Here is a 27,465-nt window from a genome sequence, read left to right as displayed (position 1 = left end):
GTCCCATGGACAAGCAGATATTTTATTAAATTTCACACCCCTGATGTATTGCCATTAAGTGCACCGAAATCTGTTTCTGTAGCACAAATAATTATCTTGCTAGTTTGTGTTAGAAGTCTAATTGTGTTAATGCTATCTAGGTTACGTTTCTTTAGACGCTTTGGTCAGCCTAAGGTCTTCATCTATATGTATAACTTAGTTCTGCGCACCATTTATATTGCCTTAGCATTGTGGTTGTAGAGAATAAGGCTTTGAAATTGTATCCGTTTGGAGTTTTACTTCCATGTTCAAATAGGTCATGCGGTGTCCATATTCTAGACTTTACAAATTGTTTGATTGCTGAAATTGTTTAGTTGATGTTTAATGAATTCGATTACCATGCTCCTCTCTGAGTCAAAAGATCTGATCGACCTTATAAGGTGGTAGGTGAGGACTGCCCCAACACGTTTCTAAATCCTTATTAGGAGGATGTCATGCACCCACAATACCGGGAGTTCTGCTAAAGAGCACCTGACCTATCCAATGGCAAGTGCGCAAACTGTCTGGATGAAAACAAGTCTTGCACCTCGGGTAGGACCGGCCAGCATTAAAAGAAGTATGGTAGCTGTGATGCTGCATGCAGTGGGGGGGATGGCAGTAAGCGTGTGGGAGGGGTCAAAGGTGTGGCTAAAAAAAAAAAAAAGATCTGTACTTTTTTTGGGTCTTGCAGTGTCAAGTAACTACATATAAATTAACATGCAGCTTAAATGAAAAAAAAATTATAAAAATAAGTTGTTGTTCATTGGAAAATGCACGATAGTACAATATAAAGCCTCTATTATTTAATGTACTGCAGAGGTCTGTGTGTGCAACAAGGAGCCACAGAATTAAGTCTTGGTTGGTGCAGGGAGAAAAGTGTCTTGTGAAGTTTTAGTGCTACGAAGTCACAGCCTGTGACAGAAAGCACTGTAAATATCTAATTCATTATTTTAAACTTGCAATACACACAGGGGAAGATAGGCTGCTACAAAACGTTTAACATAAAATGGTACTTCCAAAATATAGATTTAGTAATACTCAGAGTGTATGTAATGCAATTTTTTTACATTACTGTCCCTTCAACGTCTCCGGGTGTAGTAAGCGCACAATTACAATTAAAAGCACGCACTTCACACCCAGTTAATTCTTTGCACTACCTGCACACAAGGGTGCACTTCCACAGGTGCCCTTCACTCAAGACACCTAGGTATGAGGCTACTGTGATGACACTCAGGACACAAGTAGATACTGACACTTGGTACAAAGGCTCAGCAAACAAGGACACATGGCTATAGCGTGGATCCAGATTATAGTTCTCAAATATCATATCCTAAATAAGGTTTACAAAAATATTTCCTATTAATAGAACGTTTACTCAAAATGGGACAATATATTTGCAAAGTATAACTAGGACACTGAAGGAAAGTGCCCTTGTTGGCATGGTTACCACCCACTTTTTGCATGATATTGTTGCCAAGTTTGATTGAGAGTGTGCTGGAATCCTCCTAACCAGGCCCCAGCACCAGTGTTCTTTCCCAAAATCTGTACCATTGTTCCACAGTTGGCACACTACTTGCTCACAGTTAAGTCCATTGTAAAGGGCCCTGTGACCAGGGAAGGTCCCGAAGTGCTGCAGCACATATTATGCCACCCTGGGGGACCCCTCACCAAGCACAGCACACTGCCTTTGCAGCGTGTGAGCGCTGGTGAGGAGGAAAAGACAAAGTCAACATGGCATCCCTCTCAGGGTGCCATGCCCACAAACCACTGCCTGTGGCATAGGCAAGTCACCCCTTTAGCCGGCCTTACAGCCCTAAGGCAGGGTGCAGTATATCACAGGTGAGGGCATAAGCGCCTACAGTGTCTAAGCCCATTCTCAGACATTGTAAGTGTAGCCATATTGAGTATATGGTCTGGGAGTTTGTAATTATGAACTCCACAGCTCCATAATGGCTTCACTGAATACTAGGAAGTTTGGTATTAATAAAGCACAATAAACTCACTGCCAGTGTGGGATTTATTGAAAAATGCACCCAGATGGCATCTTAGAGATGCCCGCTGTATGTTAACCAAACTACTAGTGCAGGACTGACCAGTCTGTGCCAGCCTGCCACTTTCAGACAAGTTTCTGACCACATGGGGTGAGAGCCTTTGTGCTCTCGGTGGCCAGAGACAAAGCCTGTGCTGGGTTGAGCTCCTTCACACCTCCCCCCTATGGGAACTGTAACTCCTGGTGGTGAGGCTCAAAGGCTCAGGCCTCGTGTTACAGTGCCCGAGGGAACTCCAGATAGTGGAGTTGCCTCCACCCTCACCCCAACAAAGCTCCTCTTTTGGCGGCAAGTCCAGCAGGGAAATTAGGGAAAGCAGGGAGGAGTGACCTCCTCAGCTGGGACGCCCCTAAGGTGTCCAGAGCTGAGGTGACCCCCCTCCTTGCAAACTCCTCCATCTCAGATTTGAAGGTCAAGAACCAATAGGGTTAGGTATGTGTTCCTCCTCCCCAAAGGGAGTGGACACAAGAAGGGTGTAGCCCCCCTCAGGAACAGAAGCCACTGGCTACTGCCCTCTTACCCCTGTAACGCCCCTAAATCCAAGATTTAAGGGATTCCCTAAACCCAGTTCCAGAGATTTTTGACGACCTCGCAAGAAGGACTGCTTAGCTGAAACCCCTGCAGAGAAGAAGACGAAAACTGACTTGACCCCAGCCCTACCGGCCTGTCTCCTGCTTCAAAGAGCCCTGCAAAAGAAAGTGATGCATCCGGTGGTCCAGCAACGTCTGCCCAACCTCCAGAGGACTGCATGCATCACAGGGGACCAGCAACTCCAGTGGACATCGGCCCTGTCCAAAAAGAAACTACATCTCAGGACTCCAGAGCCTCGCTGGATCCGTGAATCCTGACCACTCTGCCCTTGACGTCCACAGCCTGTGCCCAGGTGGCCCAACAGATTAGAGAGGACCTCCAGGCGATTCTGAGCAAGTGCCCACCCTGGGTTGACCTCTATTGTCCTACACGACGACGCCTGCAGTGTGAATCCCGAGGATACCCCTGACTGCAAAAGTTCCAGAGGAAGATTCCCGATGCCAAAAGGTACACTGTACCCACAGGCCCCTGGCCTTGGGGAACCCAACATCCGGTGCAGCAACGTTCAGCTGGCAGCCCTCCTACTTTTCCCGCCTGTGGTTTTCCAAAACCGACCACCAGGACCCAGCCTGCAGCTTCTAAGTGACCCCCAGGGTCCCCTCATAGGAATGCATTGGGAGCCCAACGCTGTGTTTACACCCTGTACCCGGCTGCCCCTGTGCCGCTGAGGGTGTGTGTTTGGTGCTGACATGTGCCCCCCTCGGTGCTCCTCTAAACCCTTCATGTCTGCCCTCCGAAGACGTGGGTATTTACCTGCAAGCAGACCTGAATTCGAGTGCCCCCAGCCTCCATAGGAGCCCACCTTAAATTTGCTTCATCTTTGAACCCTGTACTCAGCGGGCCCCTTGATGCTGGCGGTGAGTGTTTGGGGTTATCTTTACCCTCAAGCGGTGGACTTCCTAGCCCCCAGAGACTGGAACTGTAAGTCGAGTACTTACCTCAAACACATAGTAACATTTCTTCCCCCCAGGAACTATTCTGAAAATTGCACTGCCAACTTTTCATACAGATTATTGCCATCTATTCAAAAACTGTATGACTTGTGAATTCCAATCAAAGTTATATTGATACATATGTTAAATACTTATCTATTGATGTACGTACCTGCAACGTGAATCTTGTGTGTGCTTCTTCTATTGCCTGTGTGTGTACAACAAATGCTTTGCGCTACCCTTTGAGAAGCCTAACTGCTCAACCACACTACCACAAAAGAGAGCATTAGTATTATCTACTTTAGCCTCTGTTAAGCCTCTGGGGGAACCCCTAGACTCTGGGCACACTATGGTGGTCATTCCGACCCTGGCGGTTTGAAACCGCCAGGGCCGGGGACCACGGAAGCACCGCCAACAGGCTGGCGGTGCTTCCAGGGCCATTCTGAGCCGCGGTCAGAAAAGGGGATCCAGCGGTTTCCCGCCGGATTTCCCCTGGCCCAGGGACTCCTCCATGGGGATTCCGACCCCCTTCCCGCCAGCCTGTTCCTGGCGGTAAAACCCGCCAGGAACAGGATGGTGGGAACGGGTGTCGTGGGGCCCCCTAACAGGGCCCCACCATGATTTTCACTGTCTGCTTAGCACCGTCGCACTCCGCCGGCTCCATTCGGAGCCGGCTTCCTCGTTGCAGGGTCTTTCCCACTGGGCAGGCGGGCGCTCCTTTGGCGGGCGCCCGCCGGCCCAGCGGGAAAGCCAGAATGGCCGCTGCGGTCTTTTGACCGCGGTGCGGTCATTCGGCGTGACCGCATGGCGGGCGGCGACCGCCGCGGTCAGAATTACCGCCTATATCTCATTTTGATATGGCACATCCAGAGCCAGCTTCCTACATCAGTGGATCAGCGGTGGGGTCTACGACTTTGCATTTGCTAGACTACTCAGCCAATACCTGATCACACAACTAAATTCCAAAAATTGCCTCTAGACACTGATTTTTTAATTTGGCAATTTTTTCTATATTTTTTAAAAGTCCTGCTAGGACTTTGGTTAAGTCCCTTTAGCATTTCTTTTTAGATTTAAAAGTTCTTTTAAGTTAGGGGTTAGAACTAGAAGTAGTTTGTGGTTCCTAAAAGTAATCCCCAACTTTAATAACATAACAAGCAGCTTAGAGGAAATGGTTGTGGAACTCAATCTCTCCCCTTACCTCCATCTGGGGATGGGAGAGCGAAGGTCCCTCTGCAAAATGAAAAAGATTAAAACAGGGTCTAACCATACCAACGTCAACCTCCAGAAGCTCTTGGCAGAGTAGACAAAGGACCACCTTGCCAAGGAGGAAGACCTCCCCTCAGATAGGGAAGATGGTAGAGATGAGTAGGATAAACTCCCCCCTCCTCACCTAAATAGGGAGAGCAGGGCCCCAAGGCCCTTAGCTCCAAGTGGATCTTCTACAGGGGAGTCCAGTTCCTCTGGGAACACTGAGGGCAGCCTTAATGAAGAGGACCTCCTTTTTGCACGGATGACCAAAAGATTAGCTTTGGAGCAACAGCACCTAGCTATAGAAAGGAAGAGAGCAGAAATGGTCTTAGCACCCATTAATTGTGGCAGAAATTTAAATAGGGTCAGAGAGAATACTGATATCCTAAAAATACCCAAAGGGATTGTCTCAAAATATAAAGAAGACGATGATATCACCAAATGGTTCACAGCTTTTGAGAAAGCCTGTGCAACAAGAAAACTAAACAGATCTCACTGGGGAGCTCTACGTTGGGAACTGTTTACCAGTAAGTGTAGGGATAGATTCCTCACACTCACTGGTACAGATGCTGAATCTTATGACCACATGAAGGCTACCCTGATTGAGGGCTTTGGATTCACCACTGCGGAGTATAGAATTAGGTTGAGGGGGGCTCACAAAACCTCAAGAAAGTCCTGGGTTGATTTTGTAGACTACTCAGTGAAAACACTAGATGGTTGGATAACTGGCAGTGGAGTGTTTGACTATGATGGGTTTTATCATTTGTTTGTGAAAGAACATCTTTTAGGTAACTGCTTCAATGTCAAGTTGCATCAATATCTGGTAGAAATAGGTCCAATTTCTCCCCAAGAATTGGGAAAGAAGGCAGATCATTGGGTCAAGACAAGGGTGACCAAGACTTCCATAGGGGGACCAAAGGAAAGGGGTCACAAAGCCTCCCCAAGGGAAGGGTGGTGAGACACCAAATGACAAAAGCCTTCACAAGGGCCCCAAACACCTGTAGAGGAAGGTGGGCCCAAGCCTCTTCACAGCCCACAAGTGGGTAGAAGGGTAAAAACTTTGATCCCAAGAAGGCCTGGTGCCATAACTGTAAACAGCATGGACACCAAACTGGAGACTTGGCCTGGCCCAAAAAAAAAACCCTTGTACTGCTCCAGTTAGTACTGGTATATCCAGTCTACAGGTGGGATCAACAGTGTGCCCAGAGCAAATCAGGGTCCACACTGAAGATACTCTATTTTTTGAGTGTGGGGTGGACGTAGCCAAACTTGATGTCTGGTCGCCTAACATGCAAAAATACAGACAGCATCTCTTAATTAATGGGACAAAGGTAGAAAACTTGAGGGATACAGGTGTCAGTGTCACCATGGTAGCAGATAAACTGGTTTCCCCAGGACAGTATTTGTCTGGACAAACCTATCCAGTCACCAATGCTGACAATGTAACTAAGGTCCATCCCATGGCTATGGTGACTTTAGACAGGGGAGGGGTTACTGGCCTGAAACAGGTAGTTGCCTCTTCTGCAATCCCAGTGGAATGGTTGCTATTTAATGCTCTGAAGTCCTCACCTTGGGCTGAGGTGGAGCTCAAAACCCATGCAGCCATGCTGAGAAACCCTGAACCGGTGTGTGTAAAAACAAGAGCACAGACCAGAGCACATGGAGAAAAAGGACTGTTGGAGCCTGGAATAATGGCCCAACCTCCCAAGAGAAGGGCAAGAGGACTGGGGGACCAGGCTCTGGACAGCAAAAGAAGAAAGATCTCTCTTCCCAGGAAGATGTCTTATCCACTGAGGGAACTGAGTCCATGGAGCTGGAGGCTTACAAGGTAGAGCGCTTGGGCCCAGGGGGACCCTCGAGGGAACAGCTGTGCCGGGGACAAAAGACCTGTGCCACTCTTGAAGACCTGAGGCAGCAAGGTGTTGCACAGGAAAAGGGAGATGGCAGTGGCTCCTGCAGGGTCTATTGGGAAGATGGGCTCCTTTATACTGAGGCCAGAGACCCTAAACCTGGTGCAACTAGGAGAGTGGTAGTGCCTCAGCAGTTTAGGGAGTTCATCCTAACTTTGACCCACGACATCCCCTTAGCTGAGCATATGGGACAAACAAAAACATGGAGTATGCTTGTCAACCACTTCTATTGGCCCAATATGTCCCATGAGGTGAAGGAGTTTTGTAGCTCCTGTCTCACTTTCCAAGCCAATGGTAAGGCAAGTGACCACCCAAAGGCCCCCCTCATTCCACTTACTGGGATGGGGGTTCCCTTTAAAAGGGTTGGTGTGAACATTGTGGGTCCAGTTCAGCCACCCACAGCCTCAGGGAACCAGTACATACTGGTAGTAGTGAATCTTGCTACCAGATACTCTGAATCAATTTCCCTTAGGTCTACTACAGCTTCTGCAGTAGCCAAGGCCCTGATTGGTATTTTTACCAGAGTGGGGTTTCCTAAGGAGGTGGTTTCTGACAGAGGTACAAACTTTATGTCAGCTTACCTAAAACTCATGTGGAATGAGTGTGGGGTGACTTACAAATTCACCACACCATACCATCCACAAACCAATGGACTTGTTGAGAAATTCAATAGGACATAAAAGGGCATGCTCATGGGGCTCCCTGGAAAACTCAGAAGGAGATAGGATGTCCTCCTGCCATGCCTGCTCTTCGCTTACAGAGAGGTGCCTCAGAAGGCAATAGGGTTTTTCCCATTTGGACTTCTGTTTGGACACCCTGTAAGGGGACCACTAGCATTTGTAAAGGAAGGCTGGGAGAGGCCTCTCCATGAGCCTAAACAAGATGTGGTGGTCTATGTGCTTGGCCTCCGCTGAAGGATGGCGGAGTACATGGAAAAGGCATCCAAAAAACTTGAGGCCAGCCAACAGCTCCAGAAGCAGTGGTATGACCAAAAGGCTGCACTGGTGGAATTCAAACCAAGGCAGAAGGTATGGGTTCTGGAGCCGGGTAGCTCCCAGGGCACTTCAGGACAGATGGAGTGGCCCCTACTCTATCCCAGAGAAAAAGAGTGAGGTCACCTACTTGGTGGACCTGGGCACCAGCAGGACACCAAAAATAGTGGTTCATGTGAACCGCCTAAAGCTCTATTACGACAGGGCAGACATGACAATGCTGATGGTTAATGATGAGAAACAGGAAGCAGAGAGTGAACCGCTTCCTGACCTCCTCTCGAATGACCCTAAAGATGGGTCAGTAGATGGAGTTGTCTATTCAGGCACCCTCACTGCCCAACAGAAAGCTGATTGCACGCAAGTCCTACAGCAGTAGGCTGGGCTCTTCTCTTTGACCTCTGGACAGAACCACCTGTGTACCCATGATGTGGACACAGGGGACAGTTTACCTGTCAAAACAAAAATATACAGTCTGACCAAGTCAAACAGAGTATCAAAGTAGAAGTCCAAAAGATGCTAAATTTAGATGTTATTGAGCTCTCTAACAGCCCCTTGGCTAGCCCAGTGGTCTTAGTCCCCAAAGCTCATACCAACGATGGTAAGAGAGAAATGAGGTTCTGTGTGGGCTATAGAGACAGGTCACTAAGACAGATGAACACCCTATAACCAGAGCAGACAAACTGATTGACAAATTAGGTGCAGCCTTGACTTAACGCCAGGGTACTGGCAAATTAGAATGGCACCCGGAGCAAAAGAAAAGACAGCATCCTCTACATCTGATGGGCATTATCGGTTTACTGCTGTGGCTTAAAGAATGCCCCTGCCACCTTCCAAAGATTGGTGAATTAAGTCCTTGCTGGCTTGGATTCCTTTAGTGCAGCAAATCTAGATGGTATTGCTATTTTTAGCTCCATCTGGCAGTATCAGCTGATCTACCTGAGGAAGGTTTTGCATACCTCGCAATCAGTAGGCCTCACTAGTAAGGCATCCAAGTGCCAGATAGGGCAGGGCACACAAGTATACTTGGGCAAGCTTGTAGGTAGAGGCCAAGTGCAACCCTTACAGCCCAAGAGCCAGAAAATTCTGGACTGGGAAGCTCCAATAACCCAGACTCAAGTCAGTGCATTCCCTGGCTTGACTGTTTACTACAGGAGGTTTGTGAAGGGGTATGGATCCATTGCGACTCCCCTCACATAACTGACCTCAAAGAAAATGCCCAGAAAAAAAAACTGGACTCTTGACTGTCAAAAGGCCTTTGACACCTTGAAGGAGGCAATGTGCTCAGCACCAGTTCTCAAAGCTCCAGATTATTCTAAGCTGCTCATTGTGCTGACAGATGCCTCTGAACATGAGATAGAAGCAGTCCTGTCTCAAACCAGTGATGATGGCCTTGCCCAGCTTGTTGCTTTCATTAGCAGGAGGTTACTCCCAAGGGAACAGTGTTGGAGTGCTATTCAGAGGGAGGCCTTTGCTGTGGTTTGCTTCCTGAAAAAACTGAGACAATACTTGTTTGGTACTCACTTTGTTGTTCTAACTGATCACAGACTTCTCAGATGACTAATGCAAATGAAAGGTGGGAACCCTAAACCTTTGAGGTGGTCAAGCTCCCTACAGGGAATGGACTTTTCAGTGGAACCCAGACCTGGGACTGCCCATGCCAATGCAGAGGACCTTTCCTGGTTCTTCCACTTAGACAATTCAGACTCTCTTGGGAAAGGTTAGTCTCATCCTCTTTCGTTCGGAGGGTGGCGTAGGAAAGTGCCCTTGTTGGCATGGTTACCCCATCCCCACCCCATTTGTTTTTGCCTGATATTGTTGCCAACTTTGATTGAGAGTGTGCTGGGATCCTGCTAACTAGGCCCCAGCACCTGTGTTATTTCCCAAAATCTGTACCTTTGTTCCACAATTGGCACACCCCTGGCACACAGTTAAGCCCCTTGTAAAGGGTACCCATGGTACCCAGGGCTCTGTGACAAGGAAAGGTCCCCAAGGGTTGCAGCACATATTATGCCATACTTGGGACCCCTCACCAAACACAGCACACTGCCTTTGCAGCTTGTGTGTTCTGGCGAGGAGTAAAAGACAAAGTCAACATGGCATCCCTCTCAGGGTGCCATGCCCACAAACCACTGCCTGTGGCATAGGTAAGTCACCCCTCTAGCAGGCCTTACAGCCCTAAGGAAGGGTGCACTATATCACAGGTGAGGGCATATCTGCATGAGCAATATGCCCATACAGAGTCTAAGCCCATTCTTAGACATCGTAAGTGCAGTGTAGCCATATTGAGTATATGGTCTGGGAGTTTGTCATTAAAAACCCCATAGCTCCATAATGGCTTCACTGAATACTTGGAAGTTTGGCATCAAACTTCTCAGCATAATAAATCCACACTGATGCCAGTGTGGGAATTATTGAAAAATGCATCCAGAGGGCATCCTAGAGATGCCCCCTGTATGTTAACCAAAATACTAGTGCAGGACTGACCAGTCTGTGCCAGCCTGCAACTTTCAGACATGTTTTTGACCACATGGGGTGAGAGCCTTTTTGCTCTTGGTGGCCAGAGACAAAGCCTGTCCTGGATGGAGCTGCTTCACACCTTTCCCCTACAGGAACTATAACACCTTGCAGTGGTTACAGGCCCCGTGTTCCAGTGCCCCAAGGAACTCCATCTAGTGGAGTTGCCCGCCCATTGGACAAAGCCGCACTTTTGGCCGCAACTCCAGCGGGAAAATTAGGGAAAGCAGGGAGGAGTGACCACCTCGGCTAGGACCACCCCTAAGGTGTCCAGAGATTACGTGACCCCCTCCTTGCAAAATCCTCCATCTTAGTTTGAAGGAAAGGGACCAATAGGGTTAGGTATGTGTTCCCCCTCCCCAAAGGGAGCGGACACAAGAAGGGTGTAGCCCCCCTCAGAGACAGTAGCCGTTGGCTCCTGTCCTCTGACCCCTGTAACACCCCTACATCCAGGATTTAAGTGCTTCACTGAACCTAGTTTGAGAGATTCCTGATGACCTGACAAGAAGAAGAAGGACTACTTAGCTGAAACCCCAGCAGAGAAAAAGGAAGATGAAAAGTGATGTGGCCCCAGCCCTACCGGCCTGTCTCCTGCTTCAAAGAGCCCTGCAAAAGAAAGCAATGCATCCTGCGGGTCCAGCGGCCTCTGCCCAACCTCCAGAGAGCTGCCTGCATCACAGAGGACCAAGAACTCCCGTGGACAGTGGCCCTCTCCAAAAAGAACCTACATCTCAGGACTCCAGAGCCTCCCCGAATCTGCAGATCCTGACCACTCTGCACTCGATGCCCACAGCCCGTGTCTAATTGGCCCAGCTGATTAGAGGGGACCCCCAGGCGATTCTGAGCAAGCACCCACCTTGGGTTGACCTCTCCTGGCCTCCACGACGACACCTGTAGTGTGAATCCCGAGGACCCCCATGAAAGCTCCGGACGAAGATAACCAATGCCAAAAGATACACTGCACCCGCAGCCCCCTGGCCTTGGTTAACCCCACCTCTGGTGCAGCAACATTCAGCAGGTGGCCCTCCTACTTGCCCAGCCTGTGGTTTTCTGAAACTGACCACCGGGACCCAGCCTGCAGCCTCTAAATGACCCCGAGGTCCCATTGTAGGAAATCATAGAGAGCCTGAGGCTGTGTTTGCACCCTGCACCCAGCCGCCCCAGTGACACTGAGGGTGTGTGTTTGGAGCTGACCTGTGCCCCCCCCAGTGCTCCTCTAAACCCTCCAGGTCTGCTCTCCAAAGTCGCGGGTACATACCTGCAAGCAGACCTGAATCTGAATGCCCCAAGCCTCCGTAGGAGCCCACGTTAAATTTGCTTCATCTTTAACCTCAGCAGCCGGCCGGCCCCGGGTTGCTGGTAGTGAGTGTTTGGGGTTATCTTGAACCCCGAGCTGTGGACTTCTTAACCCCCGGAGACTGGAACTGTAAGTTGAGTACTACCTCAAAAACATACTAACTTCTCTTCCCCCCAGTACTGTGCTGAAAATTGCACTGTCAACTTTTAAAACAGATTATTGGCATTTATTCAGAAAACTGTATGAAGAAGCTCTTGGAGCAAGATGGTGTCTGCGTAACGGACGGCTGTTGTGGTCCCCCCCCCCCGGACGCCGGGAGGATGAACGCTGTGCTGCAGAGGACGCGAAGCTGCGGAGACAGTGACGCGCTGCACGCAGGGTGCTGGCTTCACCTCACCCCCCACCTGCCGAGGCTGCCGGATCCGAAGACAGGCTACAGGGGCTACGGGAGACCCGGAGCTATCTCGCCAAGTTTGATGTGGCCTAAACCTCAGTGAGCAGGCATGTGTGGGGGTAACACTGAAGCGTCCCGGTACTCCACAGAAGCAATGTGCGTTGTGAGGGAGATTGCGGCCCCACGGATGCGGTATTAAGGCTGCTAGACGGCGTGACATCAATGCGGATTGGGCTTTGTTATAAGGAGGGGGTGCCTGAGAGGGCGAAGATCGGCCCCTTCAATGGCACTGTATGGACACTGACTGAATCATTGAGAAGCACCCTTAACTTTGTAGTAAGAGAAGCAGAGCACTGACACAAGTTAATAAGAAGGATTTGCGAGCTAATCGTAGCTTGCCCTTGTTTCTCGAAAGTGGAAATGGAGCCTAAAAATAAGCGGAATACTGGAGACAAAATGGAGGAGGCTTGTCAGACATGTGTAGCAAAGAATGGCAGTGACGGATGCTTGGCAGGTAGGCGGTCTGTTATAGGGCCGACTAAATTAAGCAGTAAAGTTGGTGGCAGGACTGTCAAAGATGTTAAGGATGTGCCTAGGGGGGCTCAGTCTGATCACAAGGTAAAGGGCAGATCACAGCCTGTTACTAACATTTTGACCAACGGAGGGCAAGAAAATGGCATTGTGAACCCTACACTTCTCTCTAAGGACATGCCAATGTGTATGAGGGAGGATCTAGAGGTAATAATTCACAGAGAGGAGCCCCTACAAGTTAATAGTGGGTCCCCTGAGAGTAACCTGGACACTGACATGCCACAAGCTTGTGGGGGGAGGCGATTAGATGAGTCTAGGAGCCTGAAGGGGAAGATTGAGCAGACTGAAGTTTTCACCAGGGCACCCACTAATGACAGCTCGCAAATGCAAAGTTATAAACAAGTTATTCAAGGCATCCATGACACTGTTGATGAGCCCCCAGAAACCCGTATTAGAAAAGGGAAAGAATTAAACCTAGCAGGCGACGACACAGTGAAAGACTTGGCAGTGGGGACTAGAAAACTTGAAAGGGGCCGAAAGAATATGGACTGGCCTAAGGATGGAGGAGACACATTTTACTAATTAATCGAAGATTGAGAAGCCATTAGCAGTGGCTGCAATCAGCATGAAGATGAAGGGAGTATATCACCAGAGTCCGAGAGCTTATCTTCGGCGGTAGGCCCCACAGTAAAACTGCAGCGGCATCACCGAGGGTGCATAAAGTCAAGATCCAGCTCAAACGGTGGAACAGATCACCTAGGACGGAGTGCTGCTACGCTTTAATGGGACTACTCAGGAATCAGATTTACGAGTCTGGAGAATGACTCTATGGATGTCCCGCCTCCTAACGATGATGAAGGTGAAAACTGCCGGAGTGAACCGATCAATAATACTGCTAGCACAGATGCAAAAATGCTGCAGCTGATATATGGCACATTAAGGGAACTGCAAACTGAGACACGGGCAGAGAGTCGGAGAGCCCAGATGGCCACCACGCAAATTGCAGGTTACGGTGCGAAAAGTCACTAAATCTTACGTGGAAATTGAAGAAAAGTTCAACACAATGGAGAATAGAACCTCTTTAGTGGAGGCAGAGGTAGAGGTTTTGAAAGAGCAGGCAGAAACTCAAGGAGGACAATTAACTGATATCATGTAGAAATTGGAAGACTATGAAAACCGACAGAGAAGAAATAATTTGCGATTTCTGGGTATAGAAGAAGGGGCAGAGGGTAATGACATTAGAACATATATTATTAAGCTCCTGCGGAATGCTTTTCTAGAGCTCACAAGATGGGATTGGGAGACAGAAATTTAAAGAGTCCACAGATTCCCACTGGCTAGACGAGTGGGAGAGCGCAATTCTGAATTCAAACATCCTAGAGCCATATTTAATTTTTTTTTATAGTTATTTGTTAAGGCAAGCTATTTTTGAAAAAGCCCATCCGGATGCCCCACGGTGTGCTTACAATGTCACTTTTTTCACCCGACTGGATTACTGCCATGTTACTGTGGAGAGAAGATGGAGGCTGCAACAGTTTTAAGCCTTTTCAGGACAGGGAAAGGGAGGCTTTTTTGATGGCTCCACCATGGCTGAAGACAGTGATTAATGGGAAATGTCAAATATTCATGTCTGCGATTCAAGCAAAGGAATATTTGATGGAACTGAAAGCACAGAACCCAAGGAAAACTGATCAGAGACAAAAATAATTCTAATCTACAACAAGGGTGGGGGTAAACACAAGTGGTGGAAGCACAGCTGTCAGGGGAGGGTCTATGGCTGACACTATGGGATACCATCTTTCAGACCAGCGGTGGTCTGATTGCTCGTTTGGTTGGGGGGGGTGGAGGGTAGGGGGGGCAGGCGAGGAGGAAAGAAGGGGGGAGGAGTGGGATAGGGGGTAAGGAGTAGAGGGGCTGGGAGGAGGTATAAAAAAAGGAAAAGAAAAAGTGGACTGGAAGCTCAAGGCTACAGGGGTGAAAGGAGAGGAGGAGATTGTAAAGGTTAAAAAAGGGATGAATAAGAATCAAAAAATGTAGAAGCACAATATTTAACATATAAAGATGGCAGCCAGAAATGGAAAAATGTGCATAACTGCTAACAAATGGATGTGCCTAAGGGTAATAAAGAGATCCAATGGATAAATGGCTAGATTGCGAATTGCATCTATAAATATATGTGGGCTAAATAGTCACCGGAAGAGGCAAAAGATTGCTGAAGGTTTGAAATCGCTGCGGGCAGACATGTAAAGTATGGTAATAGATCTATTTTGGACTCTTTAAGAATGAAGGTTGTAATCTGTACTGAACAGAATGTTAAGACCAACGGGGTTGCGATGGCAGTAGTAAATTTAAGTTTACAAAGCGGACCGCAGATAAAAACGGAAGATGGGTGGTGGTAGAGTGTCATCATAGTAAAGGATGTTTTACCCTTTGTTCTCTATACGGTGCTGTGGTGGATGATCCTGTGTTGTTGGATTTTATGTCAGTGGAATTAGCGGAGTGGCCTCCCCCCTATATATTATGTGGAGATCTGAACTTTAATGGCTCTTGGGATGGTTTAATAGATCTGTTAGGTACCACCCCCAAGAGGTATGACAGACGCAAACCACAAGTATATAAAGCTCTTTCTAGCTTGCAAAAAGGATTAGGGTTGGTGGATGCTTGGGTAAAACTTTGTGAACCTGACCCTGGTTATATGTACTATTCTGCTCCTCATGTGAAACTGGCCTGATTAGACTATTTTTTTTTATTTCCCCTGAATTGTTAATAGGGGCTGGAATGGAAATATACCCACGGTTTATGGCAGATCATAACCCACTAATATTGGAAGTAAATATGGAAGGCTTTAAAAACAATAAGAGAGGGTGGACCTTTGAGAGAAGGCTCCTTAACGATCCAGAATATCATTACCATATGAATATATGGATGAAAGAATTTCTGGGAATTAGTAGGGGGACTGCTCCGGTGGAGATTGTACGGGATACCTCAAAGGCAGGGATACGAGGAGAAACCCTGAGCTTCAGCCTGAGAAGACAGTATACCAAAGCCTTGGTTAAAGAAGCATATTTAAAGCTCAAAGAGGCAGAAAGCCATTAGAACTCGTGATTGAGGGGGGTAGGGATACAAATACTGCTTTAAAGAAAATCGCTATACCTAGGGCAGCAATCAATGAGATTTCAGCAAAAAATTGGCAGAAAAATACCTTTCAAAGCGCTGTGAAAGCTATGAATAAAGCGAGAAGGCCGGCCGCCTATTGGCAGATTTATTTGGGCATATGGTAAGTGTAGAAGGGCGAGTAAATTAAAGTCCTTACCTAGAGAGAAGGGGGGATAGTCTGTCCCGAATTTAAAATTGTATCAAATGGCAGCGGCTTTTGAATATATGCGACCGCTGAGGGTGGGAATTATGGTATGATAGGGGCAGAATATCGTCCAAATATCTACGAGCTATTAATTTGTCCGATAGCTAATGAGGGATTGTTGGTCTTAGTGGAACCTAGCTACTACAAGAAAGTTTGGTTTAAGGTATTAGAAGCTGCTCTAAAATGCTGGCACCCTTGGCGGAAAAAGGCAGGACTTGGCAGGTTTCATCGCTATACGCCAATAGATAATAACCCTGCTCTCCCAGAGATATTTAAAGACCGTTACTTTGCCAATAGGGTCCTCCAAGGGGTTCGACGGCTAGAAGACTTTTACGAGGGTACGGGGATCAGATCATTTGAGGATCTCAGAGAAAAGTACGGATTGGAGCAAAGGGAATTTTTCAAATATCTGCAAATAAGAGATTTTTTAAGCAAAAAAAAAACGGCAGGATAGAGGGGTTTGCAAAAAATAAACCATTCTTGGAGAAGGTAACAGAGGGGGCCCGATTATCAATAAGTTTTATCCATTCAATGTTATTGTCAGGGCAACCCAATGACCATGAAAAATATAGCAAGAAGTGGGAAAGCAACCTCAATAAGGGAAGCATCACATTTTATGAATCCCTTGAACTTGGATATACTATGTTAATTTCTTCAGCACTACAAGCACAGCACTATAAGACAATATATGATTTATATTATACCCCATCTCAAATAGCTAAATGGGGAAGGTCGGAGGGAACCCACTGCCCGAGATGTGAAGTATTCGGGGTAGATTTTATACAAATGTTTGCTACCTGTGTAAAATTGGAGCCGCTGAAAGGGAAGATCAAGCAGGTGTTAAAGGGGGTGGTAGGATATGATGTAGTGCTTACTCTGGATTTTATGGTTTTAGGGGTTTCGGAGAGAGGGAAAGCCACAAAAGGCTTTAATTTTTATACAGCATGAATATACTGACTTTGTGTTGCATCTGCATGGTTAGATCCATGCCCCCTCATGCTGGCAGTGGCTGGGACAGCTTATCTATTTATTATCTGGAGACTGCTCTGTATCAACACAAGGGGAGGCAGGCTAGACGTAAGGGGCAGATAATATGGGGATCTTTAGGGATTGGGTTTGGTCACGTTAGTGGCTCAGCGAAAAGGAAAATAAGGCACAAAGCACTTTACTCGGAATGTATTGTATAATCGGCTTTTGATCTCTCTTTTCCTCATTGTTTGTAAAGACTTATATTTCTTTTCCGTATAAAAATAAATTTTAAAAAATTATAAAAAAAAATGTCTGACTTGCGAATTCCAATCAAAGTAATATTGATACATATGTGAAATACTTATCTATTGCTCTACTTACCTGCAACTTGAATCTTGTGGTTCTAGAAATAAATCAACAAAATATATGTTTTTCTTTATAAAAACCATTGGCCTGGAGTTAGTCATTAAGTGTGTGTTTCACTTATTGCCTGTCTGTGTACAACAAATGCTTTGCACTGCCCTCTGCTAAGTCTAACTGCTCGACCACACTACCACAAAAGAGAGCATTTGTATTATCTACTTTAGCCTCTGTTACACTATGGGGGTCACTATGAACCCAGGCGGTTCAGCCCGCCATATAATGAACACCTTGAGGGCTGCCATAGGCGGCCCTCCTCCACCGCCAGGCTGCCTCCGACAGGCAGCCTGGCAGTGGAAGGAATCATTATCCGACAGGGCAGCGCTGCTGCCCTTCTGATAATGATCCCTACTGCCCCCAGCATTTCCCTGGCAGGAAAGGCTGGCGGAAGGGGTGCTCCGGCGCCCCCCTTGGGGCCCCTGCACTGACCATGCACTTGGCATGGGCAGTGCAGGGGCTCCTGTGCAGTGCCCCATCGGGCAGTGATCTGCGTGACAGGTGCAGCTGCACCTGCCGCACAGAGGCATTGATGGCAGCTCCATGTGGAGCCGCCGGCAATGTCCCGGACAGGCATTCTGCTGGACCGGTGGGCGGAAACAATGTTTCCGCCCGCTGGCCCAGCAAAATGTTCATAATGCGTCCGGCGGGGTCCCAACGGGGCTGGCGGTCAGTAGAATGACCGCCGGCCTGAACACGGCAATGAAACCCGCCGTATTCATAATGAGGGCCTATATCTTATTTTGATATATTATATACAGAGCCAGCTTCCTACAGACACAATATTTATGTCAGATGAGATTGTGACAGAACTGGATGAACATTTTTCAGAAAACCAGGACATGGGGCTAAACCAAAGCAAATGTGGTAACTCCGCTGAAACAAAGGCAGGCTGCTAGTGAAGAGAAATCAGGACACAAGGGCAGACTGCTAGTGAAGTGAAATCAGGGGACTAGGACAGGCTGCTAGTGAAGTGAAATCATGACACAAGGGCAGACTGATAGTGGAGTAAAACCAGGAGGCAATGGCAGGCTCCTATTTAAGTGAAATCAGGAGACAAGGGCAGGCATCTTGTGTAGTGAAATCAGGACACAATGGCAGGCTGCTTGTGAAGTGAAATCAGGAGACAAAGGCAGGCTGCTAGTAAAGTGAAACAATCAGAAACAAGCGCACAGATGTTCTAGTGGACCAGGAGTCAAGCAAGCTGTTGTTGTTTAGGAACATTTCACAGGCGTAACAGATAAGATAGTTCAGTGGGTTGAGCACCTACTGCTATCTGCAGAGATGTGTGGATCCTGAAAGTCAGATGTTAGATCACAGCAGGTACAACTTAACTATTGAGCTCTTAAGTTTGATAAAATGTATTCCCTGGAGCTGGTTTAGAACAGCAACAGTCAAAAGCACTGAAATACAAGAGAGCCTGAGGTCCATCTTTTAAAGTCTTTTACTGTTAAACAGCAGAACCCCTGGTGGATAAAATGATCAATAACTCATCTCAAAAGGAAGCATTTCTAAATTATTTCACTCTGGAATTCACTGTACCACTGTCTAAGGCTTCAGGTGTAGGAAACACACAGAATTAATCATGATTTAACACTCATAAGCTTCCAGGTGTTGAGGAGTATGCATGCATAATAATATGTTTGCGTTCTTCATCTTTACATCTGCTTCAAGCAAGTTCAGGGTTTTGGTGGATATACGGGGGCACGTGTGTGTGTGTGTGTTACTCAGAACTCTGTGCCTACTCTTGTAAGATAGTGATTATCTCATTATTGATAGGAAAAGCAAACAACTAAGAACATTGTGCAGATTATTTTATTTGATTAAAAAAAAAATCATCGGACTGCACTACATTAACAAACAGATAACAGGTGGAAATCACAAGACAATCAAACTGTCAGGGTCACTTAAATAATTACACGTGTAACTATAACCAACAGGGACGACCATGGCAAAATCATAAGTGTCACTGGGCTGCACATACAATAGACGCTTTAACACTATCACAATGTCACACTGCAGCATGTGTATGTGAGAGGGCGAGGGTGTGCGTGTGTGGGTGCAGGGCCGGCTCTAGGGCGGTGCGACTGGTGCACTGCACCGGGTGCCAACTTCGGGTGGGGGCGCCATGTTTGCAAGTATATTATGAACTTAAAAGCACCTGCCACAGCGTGCCTCCAGCAATTGTCAGGCAACAATAAAAATATCAAGATAACTGGTGATTAATGTTCTTCCTGGAGAGAGATCGAAGTTTTGAGGGGCACTGTTATAACGGTGGTATGTGTGGTGTTTGGAGCCCTCATGCTACTGGAAATGAGGTGACACGGACTCATGGTGTGGGTCCATGTAACGGGCTTTAGGTAACGTGCGCCCGGCCCTTTTCATTAGCAGGGTCAACTGACTGGTGGCACCTGTGATGGATGGGTGTGGGGTGAGTGTAGAAGCCATCCCTCAGTAAAGTGGTTGGTGGAAACACTAGAACATGTCCAGCATGACACTACATCCCTCCCAAACTTCATTGAAAAAGAAAACAATTAAGTTGAACCTGTGGAAGAGAAATAAACACAAAAGAAACATGGAGTCTCTTCAGGCGGCCCGCCGGACATGCTGCCTTGAACTGGAACAGCTGGGCACTTGGCATCACAGTACGCCTCTGTTGTTTAACTACACTAGTCTGGACAGGAATAGCAGTGCAGATGACGTCCGGATGCTTCAGTCGCCTGTCCACTACATCATAGTTTGCTTGGGGACTGTCAGTCCACTCCCGCTGGGGCTTGCAGTGTTGAAATCTATTTACTGCTGGTGCATCCGGAGCAGTGGGGAGTCCACTTTAAGGATCTCTGGAAGGCATTCCGGCTCCTGGGATGGCACACATCCAAGGACTGCGGATGACCTGGATTAAGAAGTGTCGTCCTTGAAGACCTTGGTGCACCCCGATGTCCAATGGAAGAGCAGTGTCAGGCTTCCCTCTCATGCCAGAACTACGTCAGACAGGAGTGTCCTCAAGGCCCTTTTTTGGGCTGCTACGGGACCGTGTGGACTGTCCCGGGCCTATCACAGGCCAAGCTAAGGCATCCCTGAAGAACTGCCCACAGGACCATATCCCAGTCACGCAGGGAACCACAAGGGTGGTTGGCGTGCTCAGGCCATCAGGACTCAGGTGCTCTGGCCTTAGTGCAATAGTCTTTGGGTGACCAGTCTCTGTCTGTGACCTCTGTGCTTCCTGGTGCCTGTTGTGGAGACACATTTCTCATGGTGGAATTTCTCTCTCAGTGGAATTTCTTGGAGACCCTTGTCCCTGTATTGCCACAGGACCGCGTGGGCTGTGCAGGCAATTGGTAGTTCGTGCCAAGGGGGTTGCTGTGGAACTCCCAACAGGGCCACGTCCAAGCTTCATGCAACCCCAAGGGTAGATGGTCCAAAAGATCTGATCTGCTCTCGTCTGCAGGTGTCCGGTTCACCGGTGCTCATGGCAGGTGTTTGGGTGGTCTGCCTCTCACTGTCCCAGGGATGCCTTGTCAACTTCAGGTCTTGTTGCTGACTTTGGCTCCACTTGGGTGTGGTGCTGTGCTTCTTTGGGTGATGCACCTCATAAAGATGAAAATCTTACTACATCTTGCGGCAGATCAACAGGTGGCGGTATCTTCTCTCGTGAAAGGATGACCTGAGGGACTTTGGGTAAACGTGCGCTTCTTGCCTGGCATGTGCATTTGGCAACAGGGATGCCATCGTGGTCAAGCAGCCGGTGATAGGTGACAGGATGGTCTACCTAGGAAGCAAGGGGCCGGGACGTGGTTTGTGCATGCTGGTTGCTTACAGTTGGGCTCCACCTGTGGAGCTGTCTCCAGTGACGTCTGCTCACCCTGGTGGCTGGCTTGTGGTGATGGATGCCCTCTTGTCTGCTAGCATGAGTCCTCAGTCCGGTCGCTCTTCTCCCTTTCGCTTGCACACCTGTGGTGGCGTTCATCTTCTGTGCGACCAGTCTGTCACACCCTTCTTCTCTGGCTCTTCATATCGTGGCTCCGGACCATGTTCTTCTCTCCTCTTTCCTTATCAATGTGGCATTGCGCTACAGGTCACATGTTTCGCCATATAGAATGTTTGCTGGCTTGTGCTGTACCTCATCCTGTGCATCATGTTCTGTCGCTGCCTCTCGCAGGCTGAGCCCTGTCAGTAGGACTTGATCCGCTCTCCTCACAGACCTCTTGCAGGTCTGGTCCATTCCGGGATATTCAGCGGTGGTCTGCTCTGTAACTGGAGGGTCACTGTTCTCTTCCTCCTTGTCTTCACTTGAGGGCGTGGTGCTTGCACCCGTAGATTGCGCTGTCGCAGCACTTGCTCCTGCGTCCGTCTCCTTGGCAGGGTAGGTCAGTTCTGGTGACATTCTAAACGATGGGCCAACGGTGGTCATCTTGTGCTTGGCTGGCGCGGCCTCTTCTTCCCGGCATTGCATCATGCTCTTGGAGGGCTCTGTCTGTCTCTCGGGCTCCTGCGCGTGCGCTCAGGTTTGCCGGTGCGGCCCTCTGTGCACCTCTGACATTGTCTCTTTCCTCCATGGGTGCCCTTTTCTGGCACCTGCTTGCCCATTCTCCCGGCTTGCGGTGATGTCCGTGTACCACTCGGGCACTGCGTGTGCGGCACATGTTTCCTTTGTGCTCCACATGAGGCTTGCTGTGTCATTTTCTCGACTGGGCTGGCAGCAGACAACTGCCAGGGGATGGGCGCAGAGCGCACCGTGCTCTTCCTTAGGCAGTCAACTGTGCGTCGGTGCGGCTGCCATTTCAAGTAGGGGCCGCGGCAGTCTTCTTGGTGCTGCGAGCCATTCATTTGGCTAGTGCTCAATCAGTGCTGGTGCAGTGCAGACCATGTGCGGGCAGGGGCTTCTCAGGCTAGGTGCAGCCTGCCCTTCTCACTTTCCATTTGTCTCATGCTCAGTTTATTTTTTAAGTGGGTGCAGAACCCATTAATGGTCACTAGATGGTGCTGGAAGCACTTCTCAAGGCTCCTGCAGCCTTCTCTTCAATGAGGGCCATGTTGTGTTCGTGTGGAAAGTGTCTATGACGGCAGTGGGGGCTTTCAGCTCTCAATTCAGCCTTGAAACATCAGAACAAGTTGAGACTCAATTTTATTGTTAATTAATCTGTTGCTGTGCCGCCCTCTGGCAGCGGCCGGCCAGCAGTCAGTCTGATTTACTGTCCTTGTCTTAGGGCTTCAGCAGGCAGCGTGCCTCTTGCTGGGCCGCTGCTCTGATCCCTGTGGGTCACTCTTCGTTTACCAGCAGGGGAGGGGGTCTCCCCTGTTGCGATGTAGTGGCTGGCTGTCATCAGGATGTTGCTGGGGCAAGCATACCATGCCTCCCGGCTGGTGCAATTCTGATCCCCACCCTGGCAATATGCTTCTGGCTAGTGCAGCCCCATCGCCATGGGCGCTGGCACGTAGGTGCAGGGAGGGTGGATGTCACCAGTGGCTGGTGCTCCTGTCAGTGCACCTCTCCATGCCTTGGAACTGTGCTTGTGGGCCTGGGGAAGGAGCATCCCTCCTGACGTGTCCCACCTCCTCTCTTGTTCCCCTCGCTCGGGCACCGACGGTGGTACGCGTGGCAGCCTTTCAGCAGGTAGGGGGGCGCTTCTATAGTGATACTGTCACTGGCTGCACCTTCTTTCCCTCGCTGGAATACAAACGGCGGCAGGCGGGGAGTTACACATTGTGCCTCACATGCAGGAAACAGCAGCCTTCCTAGGGCTGAATGCCTTTTTCCTTGTGGCCACTCCTCAATGGCTGTACTGGGGGTGACACTCACCGTGGATGCTGCCACAGGCCAATCCACTCTTATTTCACTGCGGCACTCCAACCATTTCACTGTTGGTGCAGTTTCTCAGCACCGTGGAGGCACCTCAAGCGCATTGCTGACACCTTATGTCGAATGCGCCATTTTGCCTTCTTTTCTTTGCTCACTCCTTTCTTCAGGCCGGTGTGCAAATTGGGTCACAGCAGGTGGGCTGCTGCAGGGCATCAAGGCTGGATGGCACAGAGCAGCTCATGTGTTGGCCATCTAGCTGGCAGTGGGTAAAGGGTGCTTTATTGTAAGGCTACTTTTCCCCCTCACAACTAACGTTAACATTACTGCCAGTGGCACATGGGGTCAGACCCATCCTTCACCATTGTGGTGTTGGGGGGCCTAGGCCCTCATGCTACTGGAAATGAGGTGACACAGACTCATTGTGTAGGTTCATGCAAGTGACCTTAGGGCTCATGCGCCTAGCCCTTTTTATTAGCAGGGTCACATGACTGGTGACGCCTTTGATGGATGGGTGTGGGGTGAGTGTAGAGGCCAGCACTCAGCAAAGTGTCTGGTGGAAACACTAGAACGTGTCCAGCAGGACTACAGTAGTGAGTCAATCTGTGGTGGAGGCAATCATTTTGGGTGGGGGGGGGGGGTGCAACAAACATTGTCGCGCAGGGCGCCACCAGTGGTAAGGCCGGCCCTATGTGTGTGTGTTGTGGGGTTATTTTAAGGAACCAATTCTCCGATTTCACATCCTATAACACAGTTCAGAATTTATAGGCTTTTGACTTCATTTAAAACCGTGGTTTAATCCGGGTCTGTAATGCAAGCCATACAATCTTTTCAAAGCATTTCAAGGGACACCCAAAGACTAGAGACAGACCCCCTAGTAATGTGCTGTATTGAGTGTTGAGGATCAAAGGTTTGGATTCAGCCGCATATAAAGCACCAAATATGTACTACCGGGGTGTGGAGGGGGTGGGGGACAGGACAGGACATCGGACACATGTAATGTGGGATAGAACATTAGACTTGTATTGAAGGGAGTAAAGCACCATGGGACAGATCACATACCTTTTGGCCCGTGTGCAAGATGGTATAACAGAAGGGGTTCTTTGGGAATACACAGCCTGGGTCCACTCTTAACAGATGCTCATCATGGACACTCCCTCAGTTGCCAGAGGACAAATGAGGGAATCTCAGTAGCTTAGTCCCAAATTCGCTTTAGTGAAGCCTGGGCCACATGCAAAAATAACCACTGATGCTGCCCTGTCAGTATCTGCACAAGAGCATCCTTCCCAGCCTATGAGGAATGACCTGAAGCCCCCACAAGGGAGGAAGCAGTCTCAGGATGGACCCTCCCTCATCATGGCCATCACTGTACCCCTACAAATTTGATCTTTTAAGTATTCGGGGTTTAAGGCACATTTTACATTCCGGGCACACACCAGTTTGTCTCATTGTGAGGTCTTTTTTTAAAATATTCTTTTAAATTTGGGCAGGGGAAGCAAAAACATATGTTGTACAATAATTTAAATAACATGTTCAACAAATTGTATCCAAGTCTGTTTCCTAGTTTAAACATGTACTAATATTGTTCAGGTGCATTGTTTATTAAACACACACATTTACGAAAGTGTCAGCAATGGCCGCTAGGTGTTGCACACCCTCCACAAAAGACGGACGCCATTCTAAAGGTGAAAAAAGCTGAACTAAAGCGGCAACAACTAGGCCTGGGCGGAGTTTGCAGAGTCCTGCTATGCGGAACTCTGGGAAGTGCCAAAAAAACTCTGCCGCGCTACGAGGAGTTCCGCGAACAGCAGAGTTTGGGTAAGGCGCGCTGTTCGCACTGATTTTCAGCACTGGTGTTTCTGCTGCGCTGTAAAATCAGCGTAAATGGCATCACACAGAGCGCCAGAGGGCGCTAACTTCTTTTTGCCGCTCGAGTAGATTTTCTACTTGAGCGGCAGCTTCCTCAATGCAAGCCGCAGCTTTCTCATCGCGACCCCTTGCGTTCAGAAATCTCACTCACGCTTGCCAACTTAGTGATTTATCTTACTCGCGCTCACCAACTTAACTTTGACGAGAAAGAGAAAAATTCTGCTCCACTTCCCGGTGTTTTTCGGTGGATCAGAGTTCTTCGCCTATCCATAACAACAACTCACCTCCCATGTGTGATACGAGACCTGCTATAACGATGAGCAGAGTGGCTGCCAGCACCAGGTATGTGGTCCTTCTTTTCCAATCTCTTCTCAGCCAGACAGTCCACCCGTGCTCTACAAAAGAAACAAAGAAGTAAATCCAGGTAATGCAATGGAAATGCATGAATATTTTGTACTCAATTATTATTTTTTTTCTTAGCTGTGTACAGTGCTTTAAATGAAAAACATAAGTGCAGGTACTCACCTAAAGGAGCAGTGGTGGGGTGGAGTTTGTGGCAGGCATAAGGGTGCTGTTAAAGGTGGAACAAGGATAGATTTTTTACCTTGCCAAGCTTTGTATGCAGGAAATCTGCTTGCACCGTTAGAACGTCGGATACATCTGTCAATTAGTTATCACACTAATAACCATTTATGTAGCACTTACTATTAAGTGTTTATTACTAACCAAAGAAACCCTTTTTTACCAACCTGAAACTAAGGAAAGAATAAGGAAAAAACAGTGAGGTTCTAAATATATGCCTTGTCGTTTGCATGGAGGTCCTTGTATCAGGGTCATAACTCACTAAACTAAATTACAAGGATGTTAACTTGTAACTGCCGGTAACACAAGGATCTATGAATCAAAAACAGTAGTCAACTGAGCTATCTACACTAAAAATACAAATTTGTGATCTACATGCTGCCCTTTCCAGCACGCACAATGATCCTCCATGTAATTTTATGTGGAGTTGAAACTTTTGTTTAGAATGTACACAGATCTTTCTAAGTGCATTAACTTCCAGAGTTACCCACTTTATTCCTACTTATGATGCCCCAAGCATACTTATGAGAAAGGCTCCAGCTTCCCTCTTCTCGCAATCAGTGAATGTGTAGCTGCAAAAAAGTGAGAAATTCACCAGGAACGCTTTTCATTCTCTGCACTAGTGCGTATTTCTGTCAAACCTGAAAACCAGAGTTGCTTTCCAAGGGACATAATTTGTATAAATTTAGTGAGCAGCATATTCTCCGCCTCTCACTGCCACTGGATGAGAAATGTTGATACAGACCCTGGTAATATTGCCATTGGTAGCTCAGACTTTCAACATTTTATTTTATGGGGTTGAAAAGGAGTTGTGGACAGAGTAAAAACACATACTCCCGGCCACTCTCGGATCCGCTCCGACTCCCACCAACCGCGCACGAAACCTAGGATTCATCCTAGACTGCTCACTATCCATGACCCTGCAAGTCAACGCCATCTCCTCCTCCAACACCCTCCGCATGCTCCGTAAGATCTACAAATGGATCCCCGCGGAAACCAGAAGAACGGACACCTAAGCCCTCGTAAGCAGCAAACTGGACTACGGCAATGCCCTCTACACAGGAACCATGGCCAAACTCCAGAAAAGGCTGCAAAGCATCCAGAACGCTTCTGCACGCCTCAACCTGGACATCCCCTGCCACTGCCACATCACAGGCCACCTGAGAGGCCTGCAGTGGCTCCCAGTCAACAAGAGGATCACCTTCAAACTCCTCACCAACGCTCACAAGGCACTGCACAACAAAGGACCAGAATACCTCAACAGACGGCTTTCCTTCTACACCCCGACCCGACAGTTCCGCTCCACCGACCTCGCCCTTGCAACCGTCCCATTTATCCGCAGAACTACAACCAGTGGCAGATCAGTCTCGCGCCACGTCGCCAAGACATAGAACACTCTTCCAACCCACCTGCGTCAGACCAAGGACCTCCTTACCTTCAGGAGACTTCTCAAGACCTGGCTGTCAGAGCATTAGCAGCACCACCCCACCCCCTCCAGCACCTTGAGACCCTCACGGGTGAGTAGAGCGCTTTACAAATTTCTTGATTCATTGATTGATTGACATACTGCAGATGTGATACCAGAAAGGATAAGGTATCTACTGGGGTGACATGGCTGCACTCTATTGGATTATTCAAACCATTTTATAATCTTTTGTTGATGTTACTTTGCAGCACTTATGGCGAATTCACATGCATTAACTCATAATTTATATTATATGCTTCGTATTCTTACTATAGTAAATATCAAATGCATTCTTGCATTTTCAATTGTTGATTAAATAAATATTAAAAAGAAAAAGAACAGACTTTCACATTTTGTTACAAATGGCAAGACAGTCTTTCTAAATCAAAATTTGACTATTGAAATGAAGCCCTTTTCAGGTGACAGTACTAATTACAAATTCAATATGTTTTCTGTGGTTGCACCAAAATAACTTGGGAGCGCAAAATAGATGAAAAATGTCAATTTTTCAGCTTTGGCATCCATTCACT

General features: G+C 48.1%; 1 protein-coding gene across 1 annotated transcript in view; it reads right to left on the bottom strand.

The window, feature by feature from the left end:
• The window catches only part of LOC138303633 (uncharacterized), a 116,155-nt gene that overhangs the window by 56,047 nt on the left and 32,643 nt on the right, over window positions 1-27,465 (bottom strand). The window contains exon 2 of the mRNA XM_069242931.1: window positions 25,173-25,283. Within this exon, the coding sequence (XP_069099032.1) occupies window positions 25,173-25,283 (111 nt within the window). The remainder of the gene's footprint in view (window positions 1-25,172; window positions 25,284-27,465) is intronic.

This window comes from Pleurodeles waltl, chromosome 7 (genome assembly GCF_031143425.1).
Source record: "Pleurodeles waltl isolate 20211129_DDA chromosome 7, aPleWal1.hap1.20221129, whole genome shotgun sequence".
NCBI lineage: Eukaryota > Metazoa > Chordata > Amphibia > Caudata > Salamandridae > Pleurodeles > Pleurodeles waltl.
This window is presented reverse-complemented; position numbering and strand designations above follow the sequence as displayed.